This window comes from Leuciscus leuciscus, assembly GCF_965113295.1.
Source record: "Leuciscus leuciscus genome assembly, chromosome: 7".
NCBI classification, from domain to species: domain Eukaryota; kingdom Metazoa; phylum Chordata; class Actinopteri; order Cypriniformes; family Leuciscidae; genus Leuciscus; species Leuciscus leuciscus.
The window spans coordinates 6512662-6525183 of NC_138731.1; the positions used below are offsets into that span (position 1 = coordinate 6512662).

The following is a 12522-nucleotide window of genomic DNA, read 5'->3' on the forward strand; positions in this document are numbered from 1 at the left end:
GGCAGTGCAAGACAGGATCATATTAATCTGCAGCTTTCATCTGGTTCAGCAAGACATACAATGTCATCTAAACATATTAGCATGCTGAAACGTTCCTTAAAACAACAACTCTTTTTCTTACAGTCATTGATGAAATATGGCCATTATTCACAACAGTGTATCACATCTCAGAATCTGTCATCTGCACATCTTTAGCATTTCATTCTCCTTAGTGTGTACTGATGTAATAATAACTTCCACTCACTCTGGGAAGATTTGTGATACTGACACTTGTGAATTTGAGCAACTAATTTAGTTGCACTTGAAATGTTCCGCATTTACACTTTTGATCCACTCAGCTGAAATGTTGTATAGCTGTGCTTGCCTTGGATTAATAACTTCTTCTTTTATTATTCTCATTTGTAAGTCGTTCTGGATAAAGGCGTACTGTAATATGAATATGAATTACAAAATTATTGTAACGTGTAATTTTTACTCCACTAACTTTCAAATAAATAGATAGCGTTGCCGTATATATCAGCATTATCAAAATAACTACAAGAGCTTGGTGTCTTTCTTTGCATTGACATTAACTACTTTTTGACATTTGCATTAGTTCTGCAGTGCCTCAAGAGTACAGAGACAAACACCAGGTTTTTATCAGTAGAATATACAGAGGTAAAAAGTACAAGCATTGACAAAAATGACAGTGAAGAGTCATGCAACCCTCTGTAAGAAAAATGATTACTTGCACAATTAAATATATAATCTTTCGTAAGAAAAGCAGATTCTGGGCCAAAGGACACAGCACTGCCCAAATGAGACCTTCCTTCCCCAATATCATGTGTTATAGAGGACAACATGACATTTTAGAAAAGAGGATCATATCCAAAGCCTGAATACTATTTAGTCACAAAGGTCAATAAAAAATCTTCTCGCAGAGCAGTAATGGGACAAGAGCACTGAAAAATGCTGAAATATAATGTATGTAAAATGAATTGTTCCGATCCTGAATTTTGATTTGTCAATACAATATTAGTTTTAAAATACACAATTTAGTAAAAGCTGACACAAAACAGCAGTTCACGTACATACTGTGCTCTTATTTCACTGCACAGCTCCCATAGAAAAAAAAGAAAATGTGTTATTGGTCACATCAAGGACATGAAGTGTTTATTGTCATACATTTAGCTCAGGAGAAAGGAGACTTTAATGGGATGCAGCTGCTAACGGTTAGTCTTTCTGAGCATTTTTTGTTGATGTCCGTCACACACCAGATGAAGGTGCCTACAGCAGATGTCTATAGCATGTCTACAGATGTCTACAGAAGGTGCCTACAGCAGATGTTGCGTTAACCGCAAATTTTTCATTGACCAAATATTATTATTTTTTGGAATTATTTTTTTTATTTTTTTATTTTTTTTACTTTATGGAAAAATCTGAAATCAATCTCATTTTGACAGATACACTGAGGATAATGATCTGATTGAAACTTGTAACTGTAATTATGACTCCTGTCCACTTGGTGGCGAGTGCGCTCTTGTTGACTAAAGTTAATGGCTTTTCTGAGTTACATTGTTTTCTAAGCTGTTTTTATACAGTCTATATTTTATTGATGTCTTTCTGCGGTTGAAACACTGATTGAGCAGTTACATGAGAGACATGATACGGATTTCGGTAAGTTGGACTGTATCTTTCAACGTATTTTCTGATGTTCATTAATGTTTATGTTTCTGTAGTAAAGAGGAAGGGATGGTTGCGTTCACTCGCACTTCGCTTGAACTGAGGTGCTAGTGATCTCTCGCGCCACATGCATTAAAGAGCGCCAAAATGGTATTTATTGTTTGAATTTTGTGATAAAATGGACAGAATTTGAAAGACTTTGTTTCATTTCAAAAGTAACAAAGCACAAAGTTTATTGCAATTTATTGGACAAACATTCATGATGAAACCTTAAAAGTGACCCAGTCTCTGTTCAGCTTTCTCATAGCCTATATTTAGCATAATCTAGCCTATGCTTGTCCTGTAAGTTTGTGAATAAAAATGAAAATGTGAACAACAACAGAGCCTATTAAAGGTCTTATTATCATTAAAATATTAAAATTAAAATTAAAATGACGGTAAGAGATTAAGACGGAATTTCTACGACCCTGTCCGCCAAATGACGGACAATGCGAAGGTCTAACGCGACCTCTGGCCTACAATCACATTTGCAGCGTGATTTATAAGTTATATGTAGTTATATATTTATAGCTCAATAAGTCAGCTGCTTCTGTAAGTACTTTGGATGACAATAGTTTGCTCTACCCTGTGCTGTTCAGTAAAGGATGAAATTGGTTGTTGATGTAGATTTTTTTTTTTTTTTTTTTTTTTTTTTTATAGTACAAACTGGTTAGTGGCCTAACCAGGCCACTTTTTTCCCCATCCCGTATATTCCCACCAACTTAAAAAGCTTAAAAGTAAAGTTTGTAAAGATGATGTTTGCTTGACAAATTCTTGTTTGAAAGATTCAAGTAGTTTTTATAAGCTTGAAGTTTTTACTGTTAGACAGATAGAAAATCAGACCAACTCAGACAGACCATATCAGACCCCATCAGACCTCAACAGACCCCCAAGAAACCACATCAGACAACTTCTGACCCCATTTGACCACGTCAGTGAGACGGGCCAGGCAGTTTCATGTGCGCCTCCGTTTGCAGAGCTTTTATCAAACACACAATGGTAAACAGCAATGACAGTGTGAAGGCACCATAACACGTAATGAATCATGCAGGGTCAAACTAAAGCAATAAGCCCCGCGAAGCTGTCGTGCCTAAAACCCCCTTAGCTGTTCTAAATTCACTGTAAAACACGGCTTCAAGGGGCTTACAACAAAAAAAATAACGTTATAACACATTTATTCCTCCGCCAAGCAACACATGCAGCAACACAGCATCACAAATGGCAGTTGCATAAACACCATCAAACCGATGAAGGCTTCGGATCTTCCAATGTTTCATTCGCCGTGCAACTGATACTCAACTGCGATTGGCTCATCTGCGTTCGAGGGGAGGGGCTTACCGATAGGTCAATTAGCACTGTAAAAAGCAATTCAAGGGTGTTGTCTATAGGAATTTATTTTAAAAATTATATTTCTTCCAATAAATTGATTCCTTTTTCTTTTTGAATTCATTTAAGTTTTACATAATTAAAAATTGTGATTGTTTTTGTAACTTATTATTACCTTTCAAAAATTGTTTTTTACTGACCTTCACAATAAATTGCTTCTACAAAACTCTATTTAAGTGTTTATTTCCAAAGTAAAACGTCACGACCCGCCCACATCCAGAACACTAACATCGTTGCTCATCGTCACCTGTACCGGACCAGTTTCGGATTTCTGTGGAGTTTTTAAGGGCTTTATACAACGTGCAACACATGTAAGTAACTCTTTACATCGCATAAAGTTAGATTTTAGCCGAATGAGCACGCATTTATTGCACTATAAAATGTAAAAGCGTCGCCAGGTTTCAGACAGTAACGTTAGGTTTGTCACTTTGCAGACTCCATGCGGCCTTACCGAAGATCTTGAAATTAACATTAATCTTAAAACAACTATCGCTAATGTTAACGTTTGATAGGTATATGTGAGATATATTGCCAGATTATGTTTCTACTTAGTTTGGGTACTTAAAAAAACATCGTCATTTTGTTTAAGAAGTCTAATAACGTTAGCCTCTGTGAATGTGAATTATTTTGTCTCAAATCACTCGTTTTAAATGTTCTGCCTCTTTCCGAATTAACGTTAGCTAGCAAAACACTAGTAGCATGGTCTCTCATTCTCGTACATGTGTCAGTTAACTGCTAGGTTTGTGGTCACAGTTGTTCCCTGCATGATTGAAAAATATGAGGACAGTATATTATTTTTGGCGCCTCTCTCTGCAACGTATCATAAAAAAATCTTAAAAGCTTTAAGTTAATCTTTTGATATATTTGTTTGAAATATTTTACATTGTCTTAAACCATTTGTTCAACTAAAAAGATTAAATATTTATTTTGCATTGCAAAAACATCAATGATCCTTATATTTTCCTAAACTCTTCTTTCATTTGTGTTGCTTCTTTAGAAGACCATCAGATCTACTGGGAGGAGCAGTTCATGGAGTAGGTAAGCTCTTTAGTAGGTGGAATTGAGGTAAATGTTTCAGAGGTTTGTTATTCTCTGTCATTTAGAGGAATTAATGTAACCAAAAGTCAGTTATTGAGAGTTAAAAAAAAAAAAAAAAAAAAATAAAAAAATTGGCATCCCTTTCTATTTTTAATGACAGATGGGATGGCCTTGTAAATTATGCAGCGCTGTTGTACCAGCAAAGACTGATATTCTAAAACATTATAGACTGCATCATGGGACCTTTGGACACAGCCATGCCTTGCCTTGTATACATAAAACAAAAACAACCAGACACAGGAAAAGTTTCTTTCCCCAGGCCATCTACCTCATGAACACTTAAATGTTCCCCTACTGTGGAACAAACATGTGCAATACTTCCCTCAGACATTTCATAATAGCACCTTATAACTTTATATATATTTATAATTTATAATCTTTTTATTTTATTTTTTCTATTTTTTTTATTTTATTTTTTATTTATACCTGTTACTTGTCACTTGTCTTGTCACTTTGTATTGTATGTGTACTGGAAGCTACTGTCACCAAGACAAATTCCTCGTATGCGCAAGCATACTTGGCAATAAAGCTCTTTCTGATTCTGATTCTGATTCTGATTCTGATATAGATTGCCCATGCTCTTTTAAAAACTGGAGTAGCCTCCGCTGTCACTTGTCACGACAACATCCAGCAGTTGACTCACTTAACTCACCTCAAGTAACTCTTTTCTTTAACTGTCTAATATGTCAAAAATCTGGATTCCCTAGCGAAAAAGAGTTTTTTGAACACATTGGTCATCATCTGAAGAATAACGAGACTGTAAAGTGTGTTTTTGCAGAGTGCGATCACCAAACAAATGTGTATGGGACTTTCGCGACACAAACACAGAAAGCATACGCCACATACTTCACAAGATTTCAAACCAGGCATTATTTGTGAAAGGCAGTTAACTGAACAGGAGGAGTCACATGTTTTTGAAGCCTCTGAAGAGGATGATGATCACAGTGATGCAAATTATCAAGTCTCTGGCTCAGATGCTCACTATGAAGAGGATGATGGAAGCAATGTGGTTGTAGAGTACATAGCATCCCTCCTTTTGAAATTAGAAAGTGTTCATAATGTTTCAATTCGGTGCATTGATGAACTGGTAGATGATCTTCACTTCATAGTAAGTTCTGCATCCATTACTGCAATAAGAGATATTGTTGTTTCACACTTAAAGAAAAACAATTGTACGATTGCTGACACGTTTGTAACATCTCTAGTGGAAGAATTGTGCAAATCGAATCCACTAAGCACAGCACTTAATGCTGGTGGTCCTCTTTCATCATCATTTAGAAGGCGACTTTATTATAAAGAAAAATTTGAAGTTGTTGAACCCATTGAATACATCCTCGAACCAAATGAAAAGAGAAGTTTCCAGTATATCCCAATTCTCCAGTCCTTAGTTCAGATTTTGGGTAAAGAAAATGTTAGAGACAAAGTTCTGAGTAAAGAACAGGACCAGTTGTCATCTAGTCAATATGGATCATATCGTGATGGTACAATCTATAAAGAGAATTCCTTTTATTCTGAAGAGCTAAGACTTGCACTTGTGTTGTATGTAGACGACTTTGAAATTTGTAACCCCCTGGGTACATCAAGAAAAAAGCATAAAATCACAGCTGTATACTGGGTCTTTGGCAACATCCCTCATTCATCGCGATCCACTCTTAACTCCGTATACTTGGCCCTTTTATGCAAAGCAGTTGACATCAAAAGATTTGGCTACGCCGAAGTGCTTGCTCCTTTGTTAAAAGACATTGCTATTTTGGAGCGTGACGGTGTCTACATTTCCAGTGTTGGACAACATGTTAAAGGCTCTGTGTTTTGTGTGGCCGCTGATAATCTCGGGGCACATTCAATTTGTGGACTTGTGGAAAATTTTTGTGGACCATTCATTTGTAGATTTTGTCTTGGAGAGCGATCAGAATTTCAAAGAAAGGAGGTGAGGTCAGGTGCATTTCCTGCTCGGACCAAAGAGAATAATGCCACTCATTTATTGACTGTTAAAGAAAATGCAGCTTTGACACACTGTTACGGTGTAAAAAATGCCTGCCCACTTACTGAAAATCTGAGCTATTTCCACTGTGTGACTGGCTATCCACCCGATATACTGCACGACATTTTTGAAGGCATCGTTCCCTTGGAATTGGGTCTGTGCTTCAGTGTTTTTATCTCAAAGAAATATTTCACTTTCAATGAACTTAACAGTGCCATCACACAATTTCAGTATAAATGGGCTGACAAAACTGATTGTCCTCAGCCATTGCCTACAACCTTTTCCTCAAAAAAGAAGATTGGAGGAAACGCACATGAAAATTGGGCCCTCATACGACTGCTGCCATTCATTATTGGACACAGAATACCTTTGAATGATCCAGCCTGGCTTCTACTCATGTCTTTAAAAGACATCATTGAACTTGTTGTTGCCCCAGTCCACAACAAAGAAAGTGTTGCATATCTTGACTCAAAAATTTCAGAACTCCGACATAGATTCCAAGAAGTATTTCCTAATGAAGGGTTAATCCCAAAGCACCACTTTTTAGAACACTATCCTGCATTAATAATTGCTTTTGGACCTCTGATTGCTTTCTGGACAATGAGGTTTGAAGCAAAGCACAGCCAATTTAAGCAGATCGTGAGACATACTGGCAACTTTAAGAACATTCTCCTTTCTCTGGCCACAAAATATCAGCTTATGCTAAGTCATCACCTGCATTCCACAACAGTTGTGCCTGCTCTAAGTGTTGTAAGAGTCACATCAGTGCCATTAGATGTCCTGCATGTAAATGTTCAGGAATCAATCAAGCATCTGTTTCCTTGTCAGTCTCAAGTACAGCTGGCTGATACAGTCACCTTCCATGGAACAAGGTACTCAAAAGGCATGATCGTGGCCTATGGTGGTACTGCTGGTCTTCCTGATTTTGCAGAGATTGTTCAAATTGCCCTTTTTGGGGAAAAGGTGCATTTTATTGTGAAAACATTCATGTCCTGGTATGATGAACACTACCGTGGATTTAATCTTGAGAAGACAGATCACATAACTCTTGTTGAACAACAAAACCTTAGTGATGTTTGTCCACTGTCAGCCTATATTGTTGCAGGAAAGCTCATGGTGACATTAAAGCGCCACATCTGTCTCCAGTGTTGAGTATGACTTTGTATAATATATTTGTTTCTTCTGTCTTTCTAGACATGGAACCAACAGTCAGATTCCGGGTCCTCATTGATCACGAGGTCAAAAAACTTACTCTCAAAAGTGGCATGCCCTCAACTGTTGATGAATTGGTTGCAGCCATCCAAGAACAATTTGCCATCACCACTGAAATCAGTGTTCAATACAAAGATGAAGAGTTTGATGACTTTTTCACTCTAACGACCACAAAGGAACTCAAAGATAAAGACACACTGAAAGTAGTATATGTTCCGCAAAACATAACACTGACCCTTGTTCCCCAGGAAAGCACCCCTGATACCTCCATTGTGTGCTCTTTATCCGAGTCGACACACTCTAACGTCTCAGATGATACTGTGATTCTGTCTCCTTCACCTTCTGAAAGGCAAAGTCCATGGCCTGCTGTATTTCCAATTCCAACTTTCTCACACAACACTGAGCTGGCTTTGAGTCAAGGTAATGAGATTTATTTAAGAGATGGCACCCTACTGACATCACCCAGTGTCAAAGCGGATATCTTGGAGCGCCTGGCAGAGGCCATGTTTTGCTACACAGCATACCCCAATGATGTCCAGAGATCTGCAGTAGCACAGGCACTAATAGAAAAGCATCCCTGTTTGAAGGAGCCTGGATCTTTTAATGGAATTTATGGGTGGCAACAAAGCCTGAAATACAAATGTGGAAACTATCGTACCAAACGTAAAGCATTGGGAAGCCCTGAACTCCTGATAAACTCAATGAAAAACAAGATGGGAGATGACAGAAAACCTGCTAAAAACATCAAGAAACCAAAGAGGGCAGAAGTAAATTACCTGCCTCAGCACCCTTCTGGTGAAACAGATAGCAGCCTTGAGAATGTGAGGCTTGACCTAATAGAAGCCAGCAAGAAAAGGGACGTCAAAAGCATAAATGACATGATGGCCAGGACATATGTGACCGATCACGGAAAGGTTCTGGGGCATTTTGAGTTATTCACAGATTCTGAAAGTGTAGTCTCCAAGCTTTCCAACGATGTGTAACACATGGAGATCTGATCATATTTGGAGAAGTTATGGCAATTTGAAGGTAGGCACTCAAAAAACCTCAAAGGGTAGAAAACAGCCTCTAAAGATTGTGAAGTTCTCACCTCTCTCTCCTGCTGGGAGTGACAATAGGGCTCATTTACATCTCATTTAGATAAGCCATACCCCCTGTAAAGCTCCCCCTGTAAAGCTGTAAGCACAGGGGGGAGCAGAAAGGTCAGGAAAATGTGCCATCAAAGAAGAAAAAAAAAAAAGTTTGCAAACAGGTAATATATAAATAAATCTCTTTGCATCTACCGATAAAACTGTATAGGCAACTTGTGTACACTGAATAAAAAATAAGATAAACTCTAGACAATGTTCAAATCAAAAACAGGATGTGATATATATATATATATATATATTTTTTAAATAAGATACTAGCGCTGAAATGTGTTTTTTTTAAATCAAGTGATCAAAGTGCTCGTTGCCGCTGCGATCAGTGGCGCAGATACAGTGTTTTCTCGTGTGGCTCGCACACACACCGCATTGTCTTCACTCGACGCGCGCTTCAATCCGTTGCGTTGCGGATACTCTCTATTCGTTCTTTTGAAATAACAAAACATAATGCAAACGTTTGCGTGTCCCTGCTTGATATACAACCACTGATGAACATAATCGTTTTGATGAGAGAAAAAAACTACGAGAAAAAAAAAACCTATACTAGGGCAGATTTGAACACAAACCCTTTGTCACGGCTGGCGAAAGCTCTACCACTGGACCATTAAGACACACTATGATAATCTAGGCGGATCTATGTATTCACACTCACAACATGTATTAGGCTATATTTCATTAAACGACAAATTAAACCCCGTGTAAGCTACTATTTAAATCGATTGCTGGACATCGTAATGTTATTGGCGTCCATCTTCATTGAATTTTGAAATCAGATAGAGCCGGCCAGAGCGCTGCATAATAAGTAGCCACGCTGCCTTATTCAGTATGGAAATACACACCGACAATGACACGCCCATACTGCGTGCTAGAATCTCCGAAAAACAAGCCGATTTCAAACTCAAAATGATCGCTTTTAAATATACCAATACTGCTATCTCAAACATGGAGAGGCTTCTTTGTGATCTCAACTAACATATTCTGCAAAAAAAACGAAAATCACCAATTCTGAACAAAAAAACGCTTCTTTCTCATTTTGCTCGAAAGTTGTGCTGCCGACTTGTGTCCCTGGTTTCCGTGACGGGTCACATATAGCTGGAGAAGAATGGAAGTGGTTGCCCAGTCCCCAGATGTGGCAAAATTTAAGGAGAGATGGCCTGCCCTCTTTGAACCATTCCAGGTAAATGATTTATTACTAACATGCTGCTCACTCAGTTTTTGTTTAAAGAAAAATAATAGTGAACAAGGTTGTTTATGTGATGCTAGACACTTTTTGCTGATCACATACTGAAGATCCACCTCACATGTTTTATGTAGTATTAGATTGCATAAGAATGAAAGGTTGCCAATTCTTTACACATCTTGAGTGTTCCAAATAACAGTCAAACAATTGATGTATTACAGATAAATGAAGAATTCCGAAGATGTGCTGCAGTTCCATTAGAATCAGTGTTTATGTCCCAGCTGGACAAGTACACTCCAAAACTTCTTGACCTGTTTAGTGCGAAGGGAGGAGCGGCTGGTCAACGCATAAAGAACTTGTTATTGGAACTGATACAGGTGAGGCAAAAGTGGTAACAATGTTGCAGATGCATATTTATACAATAATTACTTTATTTACTCGTCTTGCCTAATTGGGTGATTATTGCAAAAAAAAAGGCATTTTTGTTTACAGCTCCTAATTAATTTTAAGGTGAAATATGAAAAAAGTGTGTGTGTGTGTGTGTGTATAGATAGGAAGATATGTGATAGATATAGATAGAGAGAGAGATATGTGATATATATATATATATATAATATAAAGCTCTGTTGAATAGGTAGCACAGAACACACTGATAATGACATATGTTTGTAGTTACATTGCCTGCAAGATTCAGTTTTTCATTATTCACTTACCAACTATAGGATCCATGGGAGAGAATGGGCAAGAGCTCATCTCTGACTACTATGTAAGTATTGTTTTGGGGGAAAAGCACTTATTCCTCAGATATCAATCTTATGTCTGTCTGAGTTATAGTATGGAGCTGGAGTTGGGGATTGGTTAGCTTGTCTTGGAACAAATACTGTAATTGGGTGGAAATGGCTAGTCTGGCTCTGTCAAAAGTTCAAAAACACACCTACAAAAAACATTTGAACATTTTGAACATGCGCAATATGCAGATATATGTCTGCCGTGAACCAGATGCAGTGGGCATAATCGTTGAGGGATTCCCAGTGCTTACTGATCTTGGGAATCTGGCCAGGGCATGTTGCCTGCTTCTGGGGATGACATATGCTCTGAACCTGCAGTATCCACCACAACTCTGCAAAACATTTGAGGTATTCCAAAGACTTTTTGTGGGACTTGACACACTGCGTCCAAAGCCTTCCTCCCGATTCATGACACTCAAAAACAAACTTCTGAGTTAGTTGGTCAAATGCCAGCCTCACACTAAATTGCAGTCTTGTTGTGTTTTTGTTGAGTTTTTCAGAAGATTGTTGTGAATGTTTAATTGTTAATTGGCTGCGGTTCAGAGGTTCTGTTATATAAACAATTTTATGGTAAAATGTTTTAATACATACTAAGATATACTGTACTGTGCACTTACGGATTGAAGCTGAAGTCAGTTCTTTCTTGTCAAATGCTGTGATCCTGCTTCCCTGTGTTTTATTTTCAAGTCAAATGTTGTGCGTTGAAGGTGTTCTTGTGTTGAAGGACTTATGTAAGATTAAGCTTTTTTTTTATATATAATGTTTCTTTGCTTAATCACTCTTGCTCGGTGGGCAGTTTAACTTGGAACAATGTGGTAGTCAAGCACAGACTTCTTCAGTTCCCGGACAAGTCTCCAGCTTCTGGGCACTTCTTGTGCTGAATTTAGTTTTGTTATGTCAAATGCTGAGGTCAGAGGCCCTTTATTTTATTTTATTTCAGTGTCAAATGTTTTATTGGAATATAGCACAGATTGTTCTTCCAACATGTTCATGTATTAGTTTATTATGTTTTAATACATATGAAAATGTACTGTACTATGCACTAAAGTCAGTCCGTTTACGTAAATTGCTCAGGTCAAGAGTCATTGTATTTTAATGTCAGTGTTAAGATTGCACTTTGAAGGTGTTCTATGCTGCACTTAAAGATGAGGTTAGAAGTTTATGTAATTTTTAGTGTTAAAATGTTTACAACATTAACATTGAAATCGATTACAGAAACTTAGTGCACCCAATTGTTTGTATATGGCAGCTGTTAAAAAACGGTGGAAATGAATACCTCTCTTTCCTAATTAAAGTTATGGCAATGCTAACTAATTATTTCAAGTGGATTAAAGAAATAATTTGTCTAAATTAAGAGGAATAGAGTAAATTAATTAATTAAAATCAAAAAGTTAAATTTTTTACTTAAAATGTTACTTATTTTAACTAAGTATGATTTGGTCAATATGCTGCTCTTTGTCACAATAGTTAAACTCAAATGTTTTGCTTAATATTGTAGACTCTACTTAATTTTTTAGCATTCAGTACAATTAATATGACTGATTTGTACCAAATCAAAATACCAAGAAGTTCACTAAACTTACAAAAAGTAGTTGGAAAATGTTGCCTTAATTTTTTTGAGTTGAATCTAAGTAACAGTTTTTACAGTGCATTAGACACTTCTCACACTGAAGACAGCATTTCTTTTGTCTATTTCTTCAGTTAGGAAAAGTAAAAGTGATGCGGAAATGGCGTTTATTTGTATTACCGGGTCAGTAAGGTATTTTATTGAACAGATAAACAGCCATAGCCTATGTAGCTCTCTAACAGAGTTCATTGTAAAGCATTATCTATTGTGAAGGCTTATTTCATTATGGTTGTTGTAGCGCTGTGCTGGAATTTTCAGAAGTGATCCACCAGATATCTAGCCTGGTCCTACTAGACTCTCGTACATTTCATTTGTACAGAGAGTCTGGCCACTCTCCATTGACAAGCGTTAACTTAAGCGTTATCTGCCCAGAGTCACTCTGGATCTGCCTTAACCAATCGCTA

The 12522-nt window shown here is 37.3% G+C and overlaps 1 protein-coding gene across 1 annotated transcript; it reads left to right on the plus strand.

The window, feature by feature from the left end:
* Nucleotides 1–3082: 3082 nt before the first annotated feature.
* LOC309502542 (uncharacterized protein) lies at nucleotides 3083–8361 on the plus strand (the record flags this gene model as incomplete). The annotated part of the gene is made up of 3 exons (XM_082174946.1): nucleotides 3083–3398; nucleotides 4085–4125; nucleotides 7361–8361. The coding sequence occupies exon 3, from the start codon at nucleotides 7363–7365 to the stop codon at nucleotides 8359–8361; it is 999 nt and encodes a 332-aa protein (XP_082031072.1). The 5' UTR covers nucleotides 3083–3398; nucleotides 4085–4125; nucleotides 7361–7362.
* Between the last annotated feature and the right edge of the window lie 4161 nt (nucleotides 8362–12522).